The sequence below is a fragment of the Falco peregrinus genome, chromosome 13 (assembly GCF_023634155.1).
Source record: "Falco peregrinus isolate bFalPer1 chromosome 13, bFalPer1.pri, whole genome shotgun sequence".
Lineage (NCBI taxonomy): Eukaryota > Metazoa > Chordata > Aves > Falconiformes > Falconidae > Falco > Falco peregrinus.
The window spans coordinates 5,496,025-5,521,319 of record NC_073733.1 but is presented as its reverse complement, the minus strand read 5'-3'; the positions used below and the strand labels follow the sequence as shown (position 1 = coordinate 5,521,319).

Below are 25,295 nucleotides of genomic sequence, written 5' to 3'. Positions count from 1 at the left end.
TGAACTCGGCTTATGGCAGAACAGCAAAATACAAGGTTTATGTACAATCAACTCTCTTAATGTAATACTCAATTTCTGAGGAAAACAATGCATAATTAATCCAATCAGGGCACCCATACAAATAAACATGTAGAAATAAAATCACATTTCCTTAGGTCTGAAAACTGTCTCTTCAGGCATGCTATCTGGCTCCTGGTACCTCAAAATACTGACAAGACTAGACATTTACTCCAGGTGCTCATAAAATCGTGGTCTATTCTTCATCTAAGCCAGCAGAAAACTAGCCTAGAACCTCAAAGTCCTCAAAGTGTTGTAAATGGTGTCTACACAACCTTGTGCTTCAGTCTCTCAGGGTACCACTCCAACAACAATTAGCTGTATTTTCTTACTTCAGAGGCATGTCTGCTGATAAATACATATAAGATTGTGAGTTACAGACACAATGAAGTGTCAATCAAACATTTAAGATTTACAGATGAATAATCCTCACTGGCACAGAAATAAATATATACATGCTTATTGGTCTTTTTTCATTCTGAATCCAATATAAAAATAGATGTTAAAAATATACATACGTGGTGAACCAGGCAATCCTGGTGCTCCTGCCAGACCTGGTAAACCAGCTCTGCCAGGAGTGCCTGGGAATCCAATTGTTGCTCTTCCTGGTTCTCCCACTTCACCCTTCACACCTGGAACACCTGGAGACCCTCCAAGGCCCATTCCATCTAGACAACAGTGACACAATGAGCAGCTCTGCAGCAGCAAACACATTCTAGTATTTTTAATGTTATGAAAATTACTGCTGTGCCCTGAACTGCAACCAGGTTAGCAGTTTGTATTTGCACACAAAGGAAAACTTACTAATGGGAGGCACCAACTGGCTCCCATTTACACACGCCTTTGGTCATCCAAAAAACTTCAAAGGGCTGCATTTCAGTCCCACTGATCAGTTAGACAATTAACTATGTAAGTCTATGGTTTATTTATTTCCTTTGAGTGAGATAATTTCCTTAGTACCTAGTCTCTAGATCATGGCAGTCCAGGACTTCACAGATGACGTTCAAGTGAAACAGAAACTTTCAAGTGAGAACTTTGATGGGATGAATGGGTTCCACCTACAGTGGGTTTATCTAGTCAATCCGTTAGCTCTCTATTGCAAATATGAAAAGTCATTAAAAAAATAATTTGCTATGATTTAAAAAGTAGGAAAGGTTCTGCCAATCAACCAATTCAAAATGGAAATCATCCAACCAACCTCCTGTGTACACGGCTACACCAAATATTCACACCTGAAGACTTGGCTGGGCAGTAATAATTGTGGGATTAATTCTGCTCCCACCCAGGTCAACCTGTTTGGTTTCCCTGTGTGTCATCCCTGACCCTGCATCTCATACAGCGGTCTGCAAATCAGCCAGCTGGAGATCAGGTCCGGGAGAGGCTTGCTCCAATACCTTCACCATCTCCAGGCCACTACCCAGAGCAACAAACACAGAAAACAGCCTGCTAAGTGCAGTGCGAGCAGCTGCTTTACCTCTCTCCAGGCCTGGAAACCCTGGAGCTCCTGGAAGGCCTGGTAAACCCCCGATCCCTTCATCTCCTGGAGGACCAGGTATTCCTGGGTTTCCAGGGTCACCTGGGGCACCTATTAGACAAATACAGGAAAACAAGGGGGGAAATCTATGTGAATTTCTGCTGAAAGATTCTGTTCAGTCAACTACCCTGGTGGCCAGTTATCTCATTGACAACAAAGGTTGCAAAGCCGTTAAGAGTAAACCTGTTAGTCAACATTAAAAATAATGGGAAAAATTCCTCCTGACCTGTCAAGAGGTTGTTTCAAACTTGACTGCACGTGAAGGAGGAAAAATAGGCAAAATCACACAATTTGTCCCCTTACCTTCACAGCTTCAGAGACTGTTCCCATCCAGGTCCCATTCAGCTGTGGTGTTAACGGAGTTCATTTTCTCAACAATATTCTTACCACATTGAATGACAAACAATAGCAGAACAACATTCAGAGTACCCATTTCCAAGAAACCCAAAGAAGCCATTTTTCCTCAGTACACTGAAGACAGACACACAGGTAGACACCAGCACTTCCCCGTGCTCACACAGTCAGCCTCCCAGGCACTAAATTCCACTCTGCTTTGAAACATATCATTCTGCAATGAGGGTATGAAAGGTTTATTGCAAACTCTAAAGTTATAAAGTTATATGGGACGACCAAAAGTATCTGTATGCTATCAATACAGAAATTAAAGGAAAAATAACAAGGGATGGGTTAGACCTAATACACAATGTGGAAAAGTGGTAAAATATAGTAAGAAGGGAAGCTGGATCAGAAAAAGTGCTTTAGACGAGTTCCAAAACAAAATGGAAATGTGTACCTGAAATGACTACACCTTCCCTGTCAATAACAATAGGAGGGCCTGGGGGACCGACGTCACCTAATTCACCCTGTAGAAGAAAACAGATTCACGCCACATTCAGATGGGTGATGGAGGGCAAGACTGCTTGTCAGGAAACAGACTGTATTATGGTAGCAATGCCTGCGGTCATTCACTGACTAACCATCATTCTTTCTCTTGGTGAAGAATTCACTTTGCTCTTCTGCTACTGCCTGATGAAACTGATGGCTGCTTCAGATAAAGTGTTTGCTGCTATCCAACTGTCCTCTGAAGGCATCCCGTTACCTCAGCGGGAAGCACAGACACATATATACCATGTCTGCTGCAGATGTTATCATGTCAGCATATTGACCAATATCAAGTAAATATTCTTTGTTCACCTTGTGGTAAAAGTGAAAGGGCTGCTATGAACATACCCACCTTTAAAAGCGTTCATCGCTGCAGCTATCTGTTGCCTTGGAATTCTGAACTTCCAGTAATAGGAACTTCCAGGAAAATGGATTCCTCCATAAAATCACCCAAGTAGAACAAGCAAGTTGTGACAAACTGCAGAATCACTCCTTCCTCTCACTCTAACACAGGATCAAATTCCCTTTGAAATAGGAAGTGCAATACCTGACCGTTGTCCAAACTGCCATCACACTCAAAGTATAAACACCATGCAGAGAGCCAAGGCAGCGCACGCTTTGTTGCTTTTTCCAGTAATACTCCTCTGTGCATAAACCTGTACTACTACTTCTCCCATGTGCTCTGCACAAAAATGCCCTGCATTACTCGCATTTCACACCTGCCAACCATATAACAATCTTGGTGGTGGATAAGCGTTTTTCACAGCAAACTATTACCCAACCATTTCCCACTCAGTTTCCTGATGCCTGGCTGCCCAAGTTGTGATATACCCAGAAAACGTCTGCTGCGCATTGCCCATTTCCAGTATGAGAAATCGAACACATTCTTTTCAGGCTTGTCAATATTTGTAGATCTGTCACCTAAGACTTCTGATAGCCTTGGTAACCATCTTAACATCCACTTCCATCTAATCTTGTCCCAGTTGTCCAGTAACTATGGCATTGGTGCAAGGATAAAAGAGACCAGAGAGACTACACCTACAGTTCTAAGTTAGATGAATGAACATTGTAAAGGTATTAAAATAGGTGACTGTTCATAGTTCAGCGACCATTCATTTTTACCCCTAACAATAAAGTAAATGACGAACTGAAACACTGAATTATAGTGATGCAGAGGTAAATAAGGGACCTGATTGGGGAAATGCTAAGTATTTACGCAAATATCTTTAAAAAACCAATGCTTAAGTATTTTGATGTGAGAAGTTACCTTCATGCCTTCGACTCCATCCAGTCCTGGATAGCCTGGAATACCCGGATGACCCTGCAAAGTCACACAAGGGCACATTGTTACACAGTGAGACAATAAGACAGTGGCGTTATTTGTTAGCTGAGACATCTGCAGTGCCTGGACCTGAATCACAAACCAAATTCATTTTCCTACCAAACATTTGCAGAAGAAATAAAGAGAAAACTGATAGCATCAATTTCTCAGTGCTCACAAAATACCAGAGATCCTTCAGGCCTCCTTGTGCTGTAAAGATGGTGAGAACTTGTGAGCAGGCATGAGGGTAACCAAATCAGGAGGACACCTTGAAGTTCTCACTGAACTGTAGAAATGCTTGTGGAGTGAGGAGTCTAGAACATTGTCTTCCTTGTCCTCCACACGTTCCCCTCCAACAAATTACTGGCACCAAAGCATGTAAAGTGACACTGGGAGATCCAGCTGTGCAGCTATCCATTTCCTGGCAGCATTCACAGGGACACCAAAATTCCCTGTCTGGGTGTGTGACTGGAAATCTACACAGAAGTGATCTTCTGTTCTCTATTGGGTAACATATTCCACCTGGCCCAGTATGGATTGCAAACCCACTGCCACTGCAGACAAAATGGGATATTCCAAGAGCTCTGGAGCAGGGAGCCTTAACTTTAAACCTTGCCCATGATTCTGAAGCCTTGGACAGTTGTAGACCCTAATATAGCCCATACACGGTATTGCTGAGAAACTTGCCCTTTAGGGCTTGCTTTTAATCGTATAATGTTAACAAACCAATAAGAATTAGATTATATTGGATATACCATCACCTTCAGTATATCTTGAAAAGGACATACATAAAACAAAATACACAAGAAAGTGACTGAATTCTAGGCTGAAAAATGAAAATTGTATTTCTGAAAGTTGCTTTCTCAAACAATTTCCACTGCTGAATCTGCAAGTGGAAGTGCTTTAACACATTTTCAGTCCCTTGATCATCTGGTCATTTCCACCCCAAAAGGAGAAAAGTAGGAGAGTTGATCGTTCTAGGAGGGAATGTGCAATTTCCAATCTGTGGAGGTGGTCCTCTGAGCAGGTAGGGGTAACCAGAGAGACAACTAAAGGGATCTAGAATTTTACATGGACTTTCCAGTTAGCTCTCACTAGTTCAATAAGGCAGGTGCATTCATCTATCAGTGAACTTGGAGCCACTAGATAAGGAAGTCAGTAGATCCTAAGAAGTTCAATGGCTTCTGTAATTGTAAGTTCAGTAGAAAATGAAATAAACTTCACCTTTCTCCCTGGGATCCCATCAGATCCATCCAGTCCCAGAAGACCCTAGGAACAGCAAAAAAACATTAACTTTCAGACGCTCCATCTCAGTCTGTTTGTCTTCTATCAGGCTCCAAATATCTCAGCAGGAGAGTGAAAAGATAAAACTTTCAAAAGGAGAAGCTACCACTGATTTTCCACATCTCCCAAATAATAACTATATCATCATTGAAAGAATTCAGCCAAATAACAGATAAAAGAAGTCTCATCTTCTTTAGCCTTTGTCTTTCTCATCAGTGGTTCAAGTTAAATAAGTCATAGTGTCTCAACTTACTAGGAAGTTAGGTAGGTACTTTGTAATTATAAAGACATGAAACAATGCAATCAAGACTTTTTGCCTTGACAATGTATTCTGCACATGCAGAACAGAATGTCTTGGTCTTCCTGCTGTGTATAACCACACCTACAAGATCATCATGGTTTGAAGAATCTATGGCTGGCACGTGATGGAGCATGCTGTTAACTCCCACATCCACTGACCAATTAGACCAACGTCTATTGCCTGCTTGCCCATTGCTTCCCCAAATATTTATCTGTGTTCTCTCATGGCTGGTTCTGGCACTGGTTAAGGGCTCCTTAAAGCCCCTGTAAGGCCTCTTTATTATCTTCATTATGACCTCCTGCAAGCTTCCTTTTCTGTGAAGTTTTCAAAATATGGAAAAACACAGGCCCAGCATTATCAAGACCTCCACTAAATACTTCCGTATTATTTTCTTGGACTGCCTTGTCTGCATACACCTTTCATCTCACCTTTAAGCTGAGACTTTACTGAGATAAGAACCATCTGTCCATTCTGTTGGTGTATGGTGCTGGCTACTGTGGGATCCAGTCCCATGTCTGAGACTCCTACATGCTTTGGGAATGCTTCTGTTGATGAAAGGTCCACTTCATGTGTTTGGGAACAGGCATTTAAGGACTTTGTAAAGTTACGTACCCTGCCACCTGGTAAGCCAGGCACACCTTTTTCTCCTTTTTCTCCAGCACCTCCAAAGCCCTGAGGAAAAATGTCAGCATTAAATCTGTGATCTGTTTGGAATTGAATAGCACAGCCCTAAGACAAAATAAGCACAAACCCATCTATTAATATAAACGGTACAACCGAGAGACAAGGGGAACTGACTGTTTCTGCTGAGACCCTTTTCCCCAAGAAAGCAAACCTGTATCAACTAGACCTGGCAGCACATGCCGTACATCACCTTCTCCATTCCCCATGACTACCATCCATTTAAACCGTGGCACAACTCCCAGTAGCAAATGCAAGTAACCCTATGCTATAAACAGCAAAGTCCTGCCACTGCTACTCTGTATGTTATTCTACATTTCAAAATTATTTCAAATCTCATTTCTTAACAGCAGCAGCTCAAGGGAGAGTACACTTTTTTTATTTCTAAAGCCTAAGAATGACACAAAACTAGAATTTTCACGCTCAACATTTGGAAATATTTGGTGGTTTTCCCAGTCAGCAAGAAGTATCAAATCCAGAGACAGAACACCAGGATTTAATTCCAGCGAGAGTTACAGTAGTTAAGCAATTTTCAGGCTTCAGTCTTGAAATATCTTATGGTTGTGGTTAAGTTCACACATATGTTCAATCCCACCAGCTTCAATGGGCCTCTTGTGATGCATAAAGCTAAACATGCACATAATGGAACATGTCCAGAAAGGCTAATAACAAACCGTGCTTCATGTACAGGTTTTTCTTGCACGCCTTTCTACTAAGAACATCTGTACATTGAAGAAGCTGGCAAACAATTTATCTTATTAGTCAGAAGTTCCACAAAATATTTATTCCCTAAAATTATAAAAATAACATGTGTTTACAAAGGGTTATAAGCTGGGAAATAGTTCTCTGGAATCCAGGAATAAATTGTTGTCCTTGATTCATACAGAGAAGATGCTACACATTCCTGAGTTTATGAGCACTAATGTTAAACAGCCCATTTTAAAACTGGCTATATAGAGACAGACAGAAAGATCTGCATGTGCTTTACAACTTTAAAGCAAAATAACAAAAAAAAAAAAATGATTAAACATAGTTAAAAGGAAAAAAAAAAAAACCAAGGGATTTTTTAAAAATATGTCTAGCTGTCTGTGGGACATCAAGAAACATTGCCATCAAGTGGCCATGCAAGGGGTACGTCTGCTTGAAGGCGTCCTGGGCAAACCGCAGTTCCAGGCACTGAAATGATGGCTGCTTTGTAAACCTCTGTAGTAGGACAGCGTTCTCTTCTCTACAAAATCCATTCAGATTACAGTTACACTCTTCAAAAAGTCTTGTGGATGTTTTTATCAGATTTTCAAAGTGTTTTCTAGAAATTCCTGTAGAGACCTTGTGAGCTATTCCGAGTGTGTTGAACCATCTAACTCATTAGGCCCACATTAAAAACTCTCCTCTGCCCTTACCGGTATGCCAGGCAATCCTTTGGCTCCAGGGAATCCTTGGGGGCCTGGCTCACCCTGACAAGGGGAAGAGATAAACACAATAAATCATTGTGCCTGTGAAAGCAAGACTTTTCCCAATCTACCCATCATGCTTCTGACTCCTAAAATAAGGCCTTGTAATTTGTCAGCAAGTATACTTGATTTGTGTCATCACGTGCCAGATATAGTGTCTCTCAGCACAGTGCCAGTGCATGCAACAGATTGTGACCACTTCCCATGGCTTCAAATCCCACCACCTGGGAACTGCTGTTCTACTGCCCTCCATTGCTAGAAGTCAAACTAGAAGCATTTCATATCTTCAGGGAATTGGAGCATGCACAGTACTTCATGGAAAGCAGCAAACACATGATGAGATATAATGTCTTCACAATCCCGCTTACAAATTCAAGAGTGAGCCAAAAGGAATGGTGTTTGTTTGAATCTCACCTCCCACTAATACAACTCCACCAAGTAAGACTGTATCTCTCATGACTTATGCAGGGGCTTAGGCAAGCTCAGACTGGGCTCCCAAACCAGCCTGTATAGGTCCCGGATTAATTCAGTATGCCTAAATTTCAGATGTGTAGGGAATCTTTAACTCAAGATCCATACAGCTTTCATAAAAACACTGATGAATATGTGTCTCAGTAAATGCCAGGATAACAAAGTAAAGGAGACAAATCCAATTATTTCAGAGTAGTGTGCATCGTAGCCAAAGGAAAAGAACTGGAGCTTTTTATTTCTTTTTCTAAATGGATTTGGGTTTTTTGCTTCAGTTGACACAATTTCACAGGTCCAACAGAAATGAACTACAGTTCATTTATTTTTAGGATTAATGATGAAAACCTTTAAAAAGCTTTCAGATTTCTCCTTCTGAGAGTATGCATTCTCCAGTGGTCCACAATGCTTGGAACCAAGAATATTTTCATTCAATAGCCATCTGGCAGATTAAACCAGTTCAGAAAATCATTTTGATTTGGAAATACAACAGCTCTCACTGTCCAGTGATTTCATTCAGCCCTGAATGAAGGAGCATGGGGAGGGGGTGGGTTTGTAGACTGAATTTACAGACCTTTTCTCCTTGCTTCCCTTTTGGAAATCCCATGAATTCCAGTATTCCAGTGGATGGTGGGGGACCTGGAGGGCCTGGCAGCCCAACATCACCCTATTGGCAGAAGAGGAAGCCATTAACATAGGCAGAACATGTATGATATCCTAAGAAAATGGCTTGTGAATCAGAAAAGAGCCACTCTAATTATATCCCACATACATAATATCTGTGTGCCTGAATGCTGGCGCAGGACTTCAGTTATGGAAGTCCAAAGATCAGACTGAAAATTAAGATTAATAAAATGCATTAAATCTGTTTCAGAAGAGTTGTGGATATAAAACATGGCAAGGGGGAAAAAATAAAGGTACAGCTTTTGAATCAACAGGAAAACACTCCAGAAAAACTTTGGGAAGAAATATGAAAGAAGACAATAAACAATTAGAAATGTAGAATGCTGAGAACCAATTTTAACAGCAGCAGGATCAAGTCCCACACTGAGAACTTTGAGAAGAAGCTCCATTATGCCAATGTAAATTCTCACAAAGACTGCAGGACACCCATTTAGGATAGTGAGACTATAAATTACACATCAGTTGTCCCAAAGAATATTATGAAAGCCAAAAAAGAATGAAGTCGGCAGAACAATTCAATACATGAGCTGAGGGTCCAAAGAAACTGAAAGACAGAGATTTAAAGATGTCTAATAACCTCATGTCTCAATAACCATGAAAATGCTGTGCTAATTGAGATTTTCCCTTTTCCTCATCTGGAGAAAGCTCCCATCCTTTTCTTGTGTACCAGCAGATAAGAAACCAGCAAGACTCTTCAGTATTTGGACTGTCAATCAGTCCAAGAGAAGAAAAGAAAAAGGAAAAGAAGAAAATGCTAGAATCTAGTAACTTTCTAGAGGATCAAGCTATGATGGAACACTAGAGTATTATCTCATGCTCTTTCCATAACAGAATAAGTTTCACTTACCTTTTCTCCCTTCTCTCCTTGAAAGCCTAGTCCCATGTTACCCTAGGAGAGAAAAAAAAAAAAAGATGAATGAATAATAAACCAACCACAACAGCAGCATCACTATCATCTAGGCCCACAGCACTGTTAAAAAAGCCAACAAGCAGGTGTAGAAGGAAGACAGGAGAGGTAGGTACTTACTTTTGGACCTGGTGGCCCAGGGGGACCCATTGGACCCTAAAAGTGAACAAGAGCAAGATTTTATTTCTTTTGACTTAATTAGGATACACACAATTGGAGCAATGCTGGGATCTGCAGTGGTACCTGAATTTTCATCTCTTGCCTCCAAAGCAAAATTAACTGATACACATGATCTTCAAGTCTTCACATCTATAACAGTGTATTCCCTCTGAGGAAGTGCTCAGAATAGTATGATGTAGGGTCTGTAGACAGCACTTTAGGGCTTTGCTGGAACCCTCGTTGATGACTGCTGCTCCGCACACTGCTCCAGAGAGGAGCCTTCCCTTTTGGGATTAAACTACCAAAGTTCAAGTACCCTACGCCTGAAGTCAGCTGTGCTACTCCTTTTAGATGCACACACGCTTTTGCTCATTGTCATGATGCAAATACAAACAAGGAAGGAAAACTGCCAACATTTGAACTTTTCTGTCAACAAGTGCAACAGTTGAGGTCTCTTACCTGAAAACCTGGTAATCCTATAGGGCCTGCAGAACCTACAGGACCTGGAAAACCTTTTGGGCCCTATAAGAACAACACAGGAAAAATACAGAATGTGTAGCACCTACCCCATCAAACCCCAACCAAAGACAAAGTGAGTCTCAGGAAACATTAAGTAATATCCCCTGATTAAGTATGTTGATTTAAATACTGTAACAATCCATTTCATATTATCAAATGCATCTTGAAAATTAAAGTTACAGAGTTCAAAGGTAGAAGACAGTTTGATTTGAAAAATGAAAAATGGAGCAGATAACAGCAAAAAATCTGACTTCCCCTGCCAATAAGTGGATCCACTCCTACCATTACAAAGCTGGAATTGCTCATGCTACTGGGGTCACACATATAAATACATGGCCCACTAATTTGAAAAGCATCCTTGAGAACCAATACAAGAAAAAATAACTAGTTAATATTCTTTAAAATCATAATTCTCCAAACTAAATGACTTACAGAAATTCCATCCAATCCAGGAAGACCATTTTCTCCCTAAAAATTATAAATGCATAAGTAAAAATTACACTATTTTATTGCAACAAACTATAAGGAACATTAAGTTTTGTAAAAATAGCAATATTTGCTGTTAGTTAATATTAGCTCAAGCGTAAATGGGAAAATATTTTGACACCTGTGCTTCCATGTTTCAATTGGGTAATGGAAAGATTCCAAACCTCCAGGGAAATTACAACCAGTTTATTTATGGGTAACAAGAGAAACTAAAGTGGCATGAAAAAAAATTGTATTAATTGTAAAAAACTGGAAAGTACACTATAAAAACTTCCAGTACAAAACCACTATAAAAATACATAAAAGTATATCATTAGTATATCAAATTATCTGTACTTCCCATAAATACTGAAGAAATAAAGATCTATTGAACTTTTACCACTTTATGAGTGTTTATGATGTGGGTAGAATTTTAGAAAAGTTCTTCATTTCAACCAATAAAGTCAGTGTGAGGCAGCTTACATGACAGAATAAAATATTTTCAGTATTTAATGAAGCATGAGGCTGCTAAACATTGCTGAATTCAGTACCACAAGAGGTACTGAATCCTTTGTAAATTTATTCCAAACCTAGTACTCCTGGCAAAAATCAAAACCATGGTAAGGCGGTGAGTGTTTGTTTCAAGGCAACAAAGAACCAAATCTTTTATATAAGCATATTCAAGAACGCATTCGCTGTTCTGAACAATAAACTGAAATTGTCTCTCCGTCGTTTGTATTTTCTGTATAGGAAAGAAAATTACAGACTTGATACAGACATTTCAGGGTGAGGTTCTTATTAGAGAGAGAGTAAAATCCTGACTTCACAGCAGCAAAGGATGCAATACTCTAAGTGGGATATGATATTCATGTATTTAAACCGAGAATGTGACTGATTGCTTACTGGTACCTCCCAGTACAAAAAAAGCTAGGAGGCAGCTGGGATCTCACAGCAGAAATATTAACAAGCACATGTGAGTTTCCTGAGATGTTATCTCAACAAACTTGGCACATGGAAATACATCAGTTACATGAAAGTTCAAGGCGTAGGTCAAGGGCCCTTTGCTACATCTGCATCTAGAAACACACATGCTACCTCACATAAGTCAAGACAAGCTTACAAGAAATTCCTCACATCCATGGTTCGACACCACAAACGAATGGTGCTGGCTCTCCAGAGACAAGTGATGGACCAGCAACTACACTGAACAGTAACAGGATGAGCAATGTCCCAGCATCCCAGTATGGGATGAACAAGAACTCTGCAAAGACCAAGCAATTCCAAGTTCTGAGACTATTCTGTGTGGTCATTACTGAAGTTCTCATAAGGCCTTTTTCACAGCTCTGCGTTCATATATACCCAGCATACCCACGTCTAGCATCATGAGCAATCTAACCTGCAGCATCAGTGCTGCAGTCTGTAGGACATAAGTGTTTCTTGTACTGCATTTTTGCCTATGGGATGACAAGTCTTACCTTCATTCCTTTAAGGCTGCCTTGAGCAAAAACAGGTTCTCCTTTAAGGCCTTTTGGGCCAGGACGACCCTGATTTAAAGAAAAAAAAAAAGAAGAAGTGTCAGAAATAAATTTCTGGAAAAAATATTTAGTTTTGAAAGAATTTACATTCAGCATAATGAACAAGGCAAATACCTGGCTCCACTAAACTGCAAAAGTATCACTGCAGCTTTGTCAAGGGAGCTGTGGTATTATAAGAACTTAAGACTTCCTGCGGCTTTAGAAAAACAAGGTTCTGCAAACATTTTCTCTGGTATTTTCCTGTTTATATTAGATTTCCCTTTTATCTTAGGCCTTCAACAACTTTTAAGATCCTATTTGAATCTGTTTGACATGGTGTAACTCTCCTGGTCATATACACATCAATGCCACCCAGAGGGACTGTGACAGGCCTGAGCAGTGGGCCTGTGCGAACCTCATGAAGTTCAGCAAGGCCAAGTGCAAGGTCCTGCACATGGGTTGGGGCAATCCCAAGCACAGGTACAGGCTGGGCAATGGATCGAGTGGATTGAGAGCTGTCCTGAGGAGAAGGACTTGGGGATATTAGTGGGTGAAAAACTGACTATGAGCTGTCGATGTGCGCTGTCAGCCCAGCCAGCCAATGGTAGGTATCCTGGGCTGCACCAAAAGCAGCGTGGCCAGCAGGTCGAGGCAGGTGATTGTGCCTCTCTGCTCTCCTGAGCCCCCTGCAGCGCTGCGTGCAGCTCTGGGGCCCAGCACAGGAAGGACACGGACCTGTCGGAGGGAGGCCGGAGGGGCCATGAAGATGCTCAGAGGCTGGAGCAGCTCTGCTGTGCAGACAGGCTGGGAGAGTTGGGGTGGTTCAGCCTGGAGAGGAGAAGGCTCCAGGGAGACCCTGCACAGCCTGCCAGTGCCTGACGGGGGCTGCAGGAAAGCTGGAGGGAGCTTTCACAAGGGCATGTAGTGATAGGACAAGGGGCAACGGCTTTAAACTGAAAGAGGGGAGATTTAGATGAGCTATTAGGAAGAAATTCCTCACTGTGAGGGTGGTGAGACACCGGCCCAGGCTGCCCAGAGCAGCTGTGGGTGCCCCATCCCTGGCAGTGCCCAAGGCCAGGCTGGACGGGGCTCTGGGCAACCTGGTCCAGGGGAAGGTGTCCCTGCCTGTGGCAGGGGGTTGGAACTAGATGGGCTTTCAGGTCCCTTCCAACCCAAACCAGTCTGTGATTCTATCTCTTGTTAACACATTAAATCACCAAATTTTGTTTAGAATTAATGAGAGAAAAAACTGATAGACTGCATGAATCTGAAAGAGCTGCCCTTATAATTCTAGATTTACCCAATTCATTCTAATCTGATCATCTCATCCAACTTATCTGACATGATTTCACTTAATTGCCAAATTAATTTGAGAGGGGTTGGCTGATCCAAGCAGCTTTCTTGATAAAATGTAATCCTAGAAGCATTACAAAATAGAAATGTGAGCAGCAGTTACAAGTAAATCAGTTTAGAAAACAGTACTTTAATTTGACCTTACTGTTTCTGTATTTTTCAGCATCATATTAATTTCAGGTCTGGAGAACTTGTAAAGATGTCTTAGCACAGTTTAGAAATGTTGAAATAAATGGCATCATTTACACCCGCCAGCTGTGCTTTCTTCTTCTTCTTCATGTATACGTGCAAAGGAATTCCATTACATGTACAATTAGTCACATGACCTGTGTTTGTAAGATCAGGCTTTGAATGTGAACAAATATTCAAAAATTTGTCAAATGATTTAACACCAAGTCAAATACTTTTTGCTTACACTTCAAAAATAACCACACACTCCTATAAAAGACTATAAGTCCCAAAAGCATCTAAGCGTAGAGTTCTTTAAACTAATCCTATCCATTCTTAAACTCAACCCTATCCACTTAAAACATGACCCAGCTACCTCCCCTTCCTCTGCAGTCAATGCAGAAAAATGGGTATCTCCAAAGACATTTCACCCTGAGAGGTAGATGGGGAGAAGTGCTCTTACAAGTACCATTCTCTGTAAGAGGGGAGATGAATAGATAAGATACTTAACTTCAAGATGTCTAATGCAGCCTAGATAAAACTCCAATCTGATAGAAAAGTGTTTTCAAAAGTAAAACATGTACCCTGGAAAAGTAAATCCTATTGTCACTCAGTGAGAGTGAAGCTTTTGACTATCTTCAGACCTGAAAGAAGGCATCCAATATTTGATACATAGACTTGAACATGTGGTAAGATCCTTTCCTGAAGCAGCATCCACTAACTTGAAACATGCCAGGTGGAAGATGTTTGACACTGTGTTTCTTAAAACTTCATCATGGTTTCTTCCGTGTTAGCTTAAATACTGCCACTGACAATGGTATAACTTGGTGTGGGAGCATACTGAATTCACAGGATCATCCCCAGAGTGGAATTTCAGTAAGAAAATGATACTGAGCTCTAACAGTGCTTATGGTTATTAGGGTTCTTCCCAAGTACTTGGGAGTTACTATTCCAACAATGGCAGGAAAAGCAAATCCTAGCTTAGTGACTACAGAACACCACATTCAAGTTGGGACGTACAGGCAACCCAGGCAGGCCAGGAAACCCATCTGATCCAGAAACGCCGGGACTCCCAGTGGTACCATTGCAGCCATCGAGGCCAGGCAGACCTCTAGGTCCAGATTGCCCAGGGTGACCCTGTGTAAACGGGAAAAAGAGAGAATGACTGACAGGATACATTATCTCATTAGTAATACTGTCCCCAGAAAATTGATATCTTCCAAATGGCAACACAAAACAAAACACACAACTCCCACTCAAGTTCAGCGTATGGCAGACTGCAACAGAACTACCTTCTTCGGCCAGCATTGTTTATCCTCCCCAAAGCTTCAATCCTAGAACATTGGCTGCATTCATTTAATTACCTTTTTCTCCAAGGGATAATTTCCTGAAGTACATAACTTGTGCATGAGTAGGTCCCAAAAGGGCAATACTCATCCCACCGCAGTCTGAAACATATGGCACGTAACACAGTGTAGAACAGCACGCGAGGGTGCACCTGACACCAGGATGGGAGTTGCTCATGTAAAAACAAGGGCAGAGGCAGACTTGACAATACTCAGCATTTATAACTGCAGTCTGCTTAAAGTTTCAGTGACTTCTCTTCCTCTCCAGCGTGGATTCTTTGCTTTAATAGTTCAACAGATGTTACAGCTCCAACATCGGGCATTCAGGCAAAACAGCTTTTCTTGTTATATTAAACTTAAAATCTTAGGCAAAGCAACTGGGAGAAAGACTCAATTAAACTAACAGCATTTAAAAGACTGAATTTGTAATGGTCCATTATTAATCAAGCAGAGTAGAATGTAAGTGTACCTAATTCTGATTTCACACATATTTAGCCCTAGTATAGCTCTGTTAATTTGACTGGAGTTATTCAGCATGGTACCGGTGCAAAGGAGATCAAAGTTTGAGACTATAGTTACTTATTCTTCAGTGTCATACAGCTGTGTGTAGGCAAAACACGGAAAGGCAGAACTGTCAGCCACACTGCCCAGGTTTCAAGCAGCTCCTTATTCTACCCTTCTCATAGAAATGAGTTCTGTGGCACTCAAAGGTGGCATTTTGTGGCAGGAATTAAAATGAAACTTATGGAGATAGTATCAGTAACTGACAGTTCTCCCCCTCCCCTCTGTACACCCTGATCTTGACTCATCCCAACAGTACGTTTGTTTGATCCCAAAGATTCATCCTTAAGATATGGCATTAAACAAGTTATGACTCACACTAGGAAAGTAAAAAAAATAAACATGGATAAAACGGAGATAAAGCAGAACATTAACAATTCTTCATGCCTGACACTTAAAACAAAACACATGTGTGATGCAAAAGGTCTTCCCAGTCCAAGCCAAGAGCATATGCTCTGACCAAACCCAATAAGAACTCTGCAGTAACGTAAAGCCTTTTATCTAAGGATCTTAAAATGCCTTGCAAAAATGTGGGAATGCTATAATTTTCATTTTACGGATATGAAGCTGGAGCACACAGTAGCAGTGACTTTCCCAAGGATGCAGAGCAACTTAGGCCGTAATTACGTAAATACTCAAGCTGATCACCGGTCTCAGCTGTTGCCAGGAGGGCCATTGCACACTCCTGCTTACTCACACCTACCTTTTCCCTGTGTTGGCACAGACACAGGCAGAATAGGCGAGTTGGAGCAGGAAACCAATACAGCAGAGAAATAACTGTGCTGTTTCTTAATGAGGTTAATTTTCAGCCAGATGAGTTCCTTGGTCCAGCTCATTTGGCAACTGCTTTGCAATTTGTGCCAACAAAATGGAGAGAAGGGGAGAAAGCCCAGATCTGCTCTCTGTCAGTCAGTAAGGTGCAAAGTGAATGAATGTGAAGTGTGTCTCCACTACAGGATCACGGCAGCTCACCCAGACAAGTATAAATTTGAGATTAAACAAGGCCTCAGGACATGGAATGAAGTCATCTTAAACCATTAGCATCAGGCATCACTGCATACATAGCACCAGTTGCCCTGACGATTTGTCAAAACACTCACATGGTGTTCAAGCAGGGACTTGCCAGGCCCTAGTAAAGTGACAGGAGAAGGCTGAAGCACCAATTAAGTGCCACTTAGGTTTGTCTCTTAGAAACTATTTCATTTGGTTCCCGAAGCTGGAACAAATCAGTGGCAGCCCACCTCCTCCGTTCATGTGGAACGTCATAGCCAAGAGCAGCAAGTTTCTGACAGGACAGGCTGTAACAGCAGAGGGAGGCCAGAGTGGCCAGTGTCTACCAGGTCTTTCACTTTGTTCACAGCACCAACGAAACCAGAAGCTACGTGGGACAAGTGCACATGTATCTGGTTACAACATAAGGTGACCAGCTGCAAGATTTAGTGAAGCTGAATGGCCAACATCTGCCCCTCAGAGCTGGACAACAGGGAGCCAAGCGCTAAGCCTTTAGTGCTGGCCAACAGCCAGCCCATGGCAGGCAGCTGACTGGTGGCCTCATGTCTTGGGAAACACTTTGGGTGAGATCTCCTAACTCTTGGACCAACACAGCCTGCAAGTGGCCCAAAGGATTTTGGTATCTTCTTAATATGTGAGAAGGGCTCACAAGGAGAGGACATAAAGTTTGCTGACCACAGTGATTTCTTATGTGTATGAAATAAATCTGTGTTCCCGTCACTTAGTCCCACGGCATCCATGTCTGTGTTTCTGAGCCAAAGCATGACACAGACACACACCCCTCCGCTGTCTCTTTTGCTTTAGGGAAAAACATCCACAGGATTTCCTACTTTCTAGCTATCCTGCTATCACAGTTTGCAATGTTTTGTTTTAAGAACCTTACTTGAGGAGATACTGAGCACCCACAACTGACTTCCTTGAGAGCTGTAACGTTCTGGCTTAAATGAACCTTTCCCCCAGGGATTTAAAATACTGATTTAAAGAGCAGTTTTGACCTGAAACCTGGTGGTTAATAGTTTCACTGCTCTCACCTCCTCCCATTCCTGTTTGGCGGATGTGCCAATTCAGCACGAGCACCTCAGTTGACTAAGGCAGAAGGCTTTTACAGGCTTTACTTATACATGGCAGGGTGAGTTGTTCACAGATCTGAGCTAAAACACAGGCTGGAGAGATTGCTTGTGCTCTCTGCTCTCACAAAAGGAGACATTCCCTCTGAGACAGATAAAGAAACTTGAACTGTTCATCCAGGCACTTGCTTTATCTGACTCTTGCTCATATACTAACACTGTGATTCCAGGGGGCCTCTTTTCTAAATCAAACAGCACAAAGGTGATCCCAACAGGAGAGCTCAACAAATACTTAAAAACAGGGAAACAAATGCAATTAAAAGTGAACACAAAACTAATTGATTACGCAGTTTCATGGATTGCTATGGCAAAGCGGTCTTTTTACAGCCATCACCAAGTGCTTATGTTTTGTCTAGAAGGGTCACAGAATAGAGAACTCTGTCTCTCCATGTAGCTCTAGCTTTCATGGTACAGACAAGGGCTCACTTTTCATAGAAGTATTTCCTTGGATAGTTCACGAAAGGCTATATACATCTCCCATCTCCAGTTCCAGCCTTTGCCAGGTGTCCTTGAATCTTGTCCTACAGGAAAAAATAAACTTCCCGAGCAGGGCTAAGGATTTGAGAGTTTCTTCTACAGTGTGACGTGAAAGGCTAGCAATAAACACATGTAGCTGCTGTATTTACTAGGTTAAAGGGATTAGGCAGGCCAGCTGCAACAACATGATTCACTTGCCACCAGCATTGGCCCAGGGAAGGAACTCTGTGGAACACCACTTCCCTTAAGGTCAATAGTGGGATTCCCCTCTGAATCACAGCCTTACAGTCCTTTGGTCATGACTAAAATACCTGCCCATGTTAGCATGAAGAATCCCTCTTTGTATTTACATGTTAATTCTTGTGCAGAGATAGCAATACATTTTTACTTCTCTTTTACACGCATCAGCACACACGTGCTCTCTCTCCTTTGCTCTGCATTTCATCCATCCATATGATGTACATATGTTCATAAAAATTTCACAACAAACCTAAGCTACTCCCTTATCCTGAAATGCAACTGGCAAAAGCATAAATATTTTCTCAAGCAGTGAGGGATGCTATTTTCACCCTAGAATAGAAGTATTTATCACAATGGCTAGAACATAAACAGTACAAACTAGCTGCCCTTCCCCCTTATTCTGTCCTGCAACGGTCGCACAGAAGACTCACAGTAGTGAGCACTTTGCTGTTTATGACCAGCAAAACCTGCCTCTTTCCCATGAGCCCACCTGCAGAACACTGTAAAGCAGAGAGAGGTCTGCATATGCTGGAGGCTTTGAATCCTCTCATTTACCTCCCCTACTCCTTGGAATGCCTGTTGCTGCCAACTACCTGGCAATGGCTGTTGCTGTATCTCTGCCTCCCCTCACTGTTGGGAATCCCCTTTCTCCAGAGCCTCATCTGAAAAAGTATCCCGAGAACAGCATGTTCCCACAGTGTGTTCAATTAAATTAAGTATTATGGGAACAGCTTGTTCTCTTCAGAGCTAGAGAGTTGGCTGGTGGGAAAAGAAAAAAACAGCAGCAAGGGAGTAGAGCAGGAGAGAAAACAGGCAAGGATGAGCAGAGGGGGAGAGAAGGACAAGGGCCAGGAAGGAACTGGAATCAAGCAGGCTCATTTACAGGGCCAAATGTGCATTTTCAGCCAATACCTCAAAACAATTCAGTTTTTGATAGGAAGTAAGAAAACATGGCTCAACTGTTGAAGCTCTTGGCCAGCTGAGGAAATAGAGAAGATGAGAAAGAGCATGAGTATAGTCTGAAGACACAAGGATACAGAAGATGGAAAAATGTCATCAAGAAAAGAAAAAGAATTCTAATACCAGAAGGAGAAAGCAGGATGAGCTGAATAGTTTAGAGTGAGCAAGGAAGTCTGCAGCAACTTCTAAAGCTGGCCCAGCTAAAACTCCCCTGAGGTAAATTGTACAACATCTTCGGGGAACACCAAAGCAGAAGAAAGCTGGTCAAAACACTCTAGGCACATCATTTGTTGAAAGGAAACAACTGTCACTAGAATGTTAAAGATCCAAAGAATGAAACAAACAAACAAAAAAAATCCTGATGGCCAGGGAAAATGGCCACCTACACCTACCACCTGGAAAATGCAGCAATTTCTCTTTCCTGTCTTACGTTTCTGAAAGGCTTAGACCTAAACCAGAACTAGCACCTAGTGGAGAAAGAAGCAAGGATTCTCTGGAGGGCCTCAGCTCTAATCACTGTTTTCATTCACATCATAGCAAAAGAAGATTAAGGGAGACCTAATAACAGTTATCACATGCAAGAAGGCTACTACAAAGTAAAAGGGAACAATCTGCTCTCTGTGTCCATGACGAGTAAGATGTGAACTAAGAGGTTTAAGAGAAAGCAGAAAGAAAGACTGAAGCTAGACATTAGCAAAGCTTTTCTAACAAAGAAGTCAGTCTCCATCATCAGCAGGTTTTAAGAATTGGCTAGGAAACACCTAATGGCCTGAAGCACAGCTGACCATGCCCATTTGACTGTCTGAGGTCCCTTTCAAGTCCTCAAATCTATGATTTTATGATACAGTGTTTTCTAGACATGGTGCTGACAGAACACTGTGCTGAAAGAAAAGCTTACCAATGATGCAGTGGATCCCTGTGTAACTCAGGCTCCCTTCCTGAGATTTATCAACCTCCTATCTTTCCATAACAGGATCCAAACCTCTTACAAAACAGAACGGAATCACCATGTGGACTAACAAACATGGCCATTTCTCTCCAGGGAGAAGTGAGCACTTGTGAGATACACCATTCATGTGCTAGGACAGTCTCACTGTGCTTACGTGCTTCTGATTGTGACTAACATTCTGGTGATTTATATTTACATACGCAAACTTACCGGGATCCCATTGATGCCTTGAAATCCTGGAACTCCCATTGGGCCCTGAAGAAAAAGAGTATATGTTATATTTCACTTCATCAATCTGTGTATTTCAGTTACCTGTGAGATGCTTCTTGCTCCGACACTTCTGGTGATGGACTTTAGCTTTCAAAACCAAAAGGAGCAAACTATTTAATGCAGATCCTCTCTGATCGCAGGGGTCAGTGAAGACAGGAACTTGAGCATCTGAGCTTGACTAGATGCCAAATGAGTGTTTCAGGAACGTTTTAATCAGGCAATTTAAAGTTAAAATATAGTCTCCTACTGCACATCTGGGGAAAACAAGATGCCAGGAAAATAAACAATCCAGTATATGCTTAATTCTCAGTATCACACCTGACCTTCCAAGAGCTTCAACAGGACTTAGGAGTTTTTCTGTCTACACTTGGATAGCACCACCCAGGGATGTGCAGACCACAGTATTAACATCAGACCACCCCTGGCTAAGTTGCAAGTAATTACCACTCTCTTGGTTCTGCTGCTCTGCTCTGGATAGTAGCAAAACAGACTGTGTAAGCAGAATATCCAGATTAAACTGCTCTTCCTTTGGAAAGGTAAAGTATATTGCTTCCATGAAGGATAAAGAGATAGAATGCACGTTGGTATTGCATATGTATCCATTTAAATGGATAGAAACAGCAGTGCAAGGAAATTGTTTCCAATCATTAAAGGGCAGTTCCTATCCTGGGTTTCTGTGCCTTCCAGAATCTGGGTTTAAGGATTTCAGTGTTATCTGCTACAATTATGAAAATGCCATCACTCATATTGGCACTCAGTCCTTGTTTTGAATCTTCCATTGCCTTTTAGGTGAATGCGACACCAAAGCAATGACTTTCGTTGCCATCATGTTCAGTTTACTTGGTTCTTTGTCTTATGAGAAGGGGGTGTAACTACAGCATATGAAAGTACAATTGAGCTAGTTTTCATTTAACTAGCTCACCTATCAGTAGCTGGGAAAACATGGAAGAAACTCTGCTCTGCATGTCCTGGTACCCAAACTATCTGTCTTTTTCTTAATTGTGCACATTACTTTTGCTTTTCTAGATACCAACTCAGGATCTTCTACACAGGAACCAGTTCCAGGTCTCTCTGAACACAGAGAGCCATGGTGTTCCCCAGGGCTCAGTACTGGGGCCAGTTCTGTCTAGTATCATTATCGATGACCTGGATGAGGGCACTGAGCGCACCCCCAGCCGGTCTGCGGAGGACACCAGGCTGGGGCAGTGCTGCCCTGCGGGGGGGCAGGAGGCCCTGCCGGGGGTCTGGGCAGGCCGGGCGAGGGGCCCAGGCCGGTTGTGTGAGGTTCAACCCGGCTCCGTGCCGGGCCCTGCCCGTGGGGCACAGCAGCCCCAGGCAGCGCTGCAGGCTGGGGCAGGGGGCTGGGAAGGTGCCCGGCGGGAAAGGGGCTGGGGGGGCTGGCTGGGCCGGCTGGGCAGGAGCCAGCCCTGTGCCCAGGTGGCCACGGGGGCCAGCAGCAGCCTGGCTGGTGTCAGGAACAGCGTGGCCAGCAGGACATGGAAAGTGCTTGTCCCCCTGCACTTGGCACTGGTGAGACCGCACCTCCAACACCATGTTCAGTCTTGGGCTCCTCGCTTCAACAGGGACACAGAGGTGCTGGAGCAGGAAGGCAATGAAGCTGGTGAAGGGTCTAGAGCACAAGTCTTGTGAGCTGCAGCTGAGGGAACTGGGAGTGTTCCCACACAGATGCAGTGCTTAAGGACATGTTTTAGTGATGGACTTGGCATTGTTAGGTTAACGGTTGGACCTGATGATCTCAAAGGTCTTCTCCAACTTAAATGATTCTATGATTCTGTAGTGCGAGTAAACCCCATTTATCCCATGGCACGCGAACTGAAAGACTGCTTGCAACAGCAATACTCATTTGACTATGGTTCATGCACCAGGATGGCTACAATGTTCAGCAGCTTTAGGAACTGTATTCTCAATCAAAAATAAAAGTAGGGGATTCTCTAAAGACACTGATGAAATGCTGTTGTGTTCTTACCCCTGGGCAGATAGTCCAAGATTATCTTTATTCATTCAAAAATATAGGCAAGGCCACAGATCTATTGGAGGGACAGAAAAGTCACCATTGAGCCTACCTTGTCGCCCTTCTGTCCAGCTGGTCCAGGGGGGCCCACTGCTCCTCTCTCACCTTTTGCTCCTGGCAGACCTTCTGGGCCAGTGAATCCAGGTGCACCTATTGGTCCTTGAAGCCCAATAGGTCCTGGTCGACCCTAAAATACAATAAAAAATAAGTAGATGCATCATGTTCACAAACTCCTTTGTAATTACTCTATCCAACTCAATCTTTAATGCAATTTGATATCTCTCAGGGTAGCTAGGACATCCTAAAGTTTTCCCTGTACATTCTCAGATTAAGAATCTTCAGAGGTTATTTCAGCTAAGTCGTGAGTAATACCAAGAAATCTCCTCTTTTTCCTGAAAGATTTATTACTACCTATATTGCTGTAGGAAGGAACAGGGGAAAGCAAGTGTTTTGAGATCAAACTGGCTGCTGCTTCTTGAGTTTGCACCTCTATTTCCAAGCTGCAAAGTGCAAAAAGGTTTTGTTTATGCATTAAATGAAGCACAACAAAAAGATAAGGCAAAATGCAAGAAGTGCATGGGTCACATGCAGTCAGAAGGCACAGTTTATCGAGTATTTGAGACTAGTACAATGGTTGGCTCAACGCTGGGATCGACTGCACTGTGCTTTCCTGGTTAGCTTATAGTCAGGGCTGTGGATTTTGATTTCTGGAGCACAGAAAGAAGGGTGCAATGAGTGAGCAGTGCCCGAAGATGGCAGCGTTTTCTACAACTGCAGAGATTCACGTCGGACTGATGAACTTCCATTGTTCTAGCGCTGCGTGGATGTGCAGAGTAGCCTGGTACTGCCTTCTGAAACAAGCCAATGTTTAAAAAAATTTGCTGTAGGTGCTTTGATTTTTTTATTAACCTCAGAAGCTGCCTCTTGGCAGCTGAACGCTTAACGCAGAGTTTTGTGTTAACATTTTTCAACTTTTCATTTGGATTGTTTAGAAAGAATTGGAGAGAGATCAACAGTCTCAGGTCCCAAAGTATCAGTAGAAAATGGCAGGTTTAGGGCTATGCTTTCTACTAGCAAGACAGGCTGGATTCCATGAAGTTATCCACGCAAAGAATCAAGCCTTACATTAAAAGATATAGAATGCAGGAGGAAGTTAAAAAAACCCAAACAAACCCACCCTCCTTTCAGTTCTCCTCTACACTCATGTCCATGGCAGTGTGTTTCCCTTCTATTCCCTAACTCCTTAAAACAGAAGGAATGCAGCTCCCTGCTGCAAGTGTTTTAGTAATCTCAGCTGGAGACATACAAAGTCCTGACTCCATGGCTTGGCAGGTAAAAGACTTTAGAGTTAATTTAAAAATGCATTTTTACACGTTAATCATCAAAGTGAAACAACCTGTAACTGATTTTGAAACTTCTTTTTCCAGGATCAGTTTTAGTACCCGTTTAGGCTAAAACATCTCCTCCCATAGTCTATGCTTCTTCTGTGCTGGAGCAGTTTTCTTTTAAAGCACAGCAATGCCCCTGTGTCGCTCTTTCTGTTGTGATTGTTTCAACCTGGCCTTTCAACTGAGGTCAAGTGCATGTTTTCTATTTCATACCTTTTCTGTCTAGACACTGTCCATACCGTGCACTTCCAGAGGTACAGACTCCCATCTGAAAAGGCTTTTCTGTTTATTATTTTTAGCTTTCTTCACTCTGGGCTAATTATCAATGGAATCCTTTATATTGGGAAACCATATGATCATAACATTAATCCCCAAATCTTCAGTGGTCCTTGGCAACCGTACAAAACAAGTAATGTTACGAAAATCACATGCTTTGCTCTCACTTGCAGCCCCAGCTTTACTTTTTTAACTTCCCTTAGTCACAAGCTATTCAGAGTCTTTCAGACAACATCTCAAAAGACATGGGTTGTGGACTGTTTACCTCAAGGCAACACAGCAGTGGAGACAAACCCTCAAAACTGGCACGTTACTGTTAGAGCCAGCCACCACCCACAAAGCCACGGCATCCAAGAGTCCACCAAGGTTTCTAGAGAAAACCCAGTGTGAATTCTTCACTTGTTCGAATTGCTAACACTTCTGTATTCAATTACTTTGATTGTCTGGTTAATGACAGTGTTTCACAATGACTGGAACCGATAGGAATTACAATTTTAGGAGGCTTTTGTTTTGCTTTGCTGCAGGTCACTTGGAGAGAAATACATCTAGATGAGACAGTAAAGACCAGTAACTACACATTCTGCTTGTGTTCAGTTTTGCAGCTCTCTGACAGAAGAATCAAACATGTTCTTTCCCTTTTGCATTAGTGCCTTACAAGAAAGATTTTAACAGCACTTTAAGATTTTTTCAGTGCCTTAGAGTGTCACTAAACCATAAAGACACAGTAAAGTGCTTCTAATCTCTCTGATAATGTGATTATGCCATGATAATCAGGCTCTCAAGAATCCCTACTGTTTCTTTTGAAGTCTATGTGGATGGAAATCATGTTTTCTATGCTGAAACAAAGGACTTGCCTCCACTGCTAAAAAAGCAGCATTTTTCGTCACTCAGTAGCACTCCCATGAACTGTCCC

General features: G+C 42.2%; 1 protein-coding gene across 1 annotated transcript in view; it reads right to left on the bottom strand.

The window, feature by feature from the left end:
- COL4A6 (collagen type IV alpha 6 chain) overlaps positions 1-25,295 on the bottom strand; it is a 139,473-nt gene that overhangs the window by 28,726 nt on the left and 85,452 nt on the right. The window contains exons 4-19 of the mRNA XM_055818145.1: positions 22,771-22,905; positions 20,627-20,671; positions 14,766-14,882; positions 12,186-12,254; positions 10,678-10,713; positions 10,186-10,248; positions 9,688-9,723; positions 9,508-9,549; positions 8,551-8,643; positions 7,461-7,514; positions 5,992-6,051; positions 5,019-5,063; positions 3,741-3,794; positions 2,385-2,454; positions 1,532-1,642; positions 576-725 (exon numbers count right to left, since the gene is read on the bottom strand). Coding sequence (XP_055674120.1) covers positions 576-725; positions 1,532-1,642; positions 2,385-2,454; positions 3,741-3,794; positions 5,019-5,063; positions 5,992-6,051; positions 7,461-7,514; positions 8,551-8,643; positions 9,508-9,549; positions 9,688-9,723; positions 10,186-10,248; positions 10,678-10,713; positions 12,186-12,254; positions 14,766-14,882; positions 20,627-20,671; positions 22,771-22,905 — 1,180 coding nt within the window. The remainder of the gene's footprint in view (positions 1-575; positions 726-1,531; positions 1,643-2,384; positions 2,455-3,740; positions 3,795-5,018; positions 5,064-5,991; positions 6,052-7,460; positions 7,515-8,550; positions 8,644-9,507; positions 9,550-9,687; positions 9,724-10,185; positions 10,249-10,677; positions 10,714-12,185; positions 12,255-14,765; positions 14,883-20,626; positions 20,672-22,770; positions 22,906-25,295) is intronic.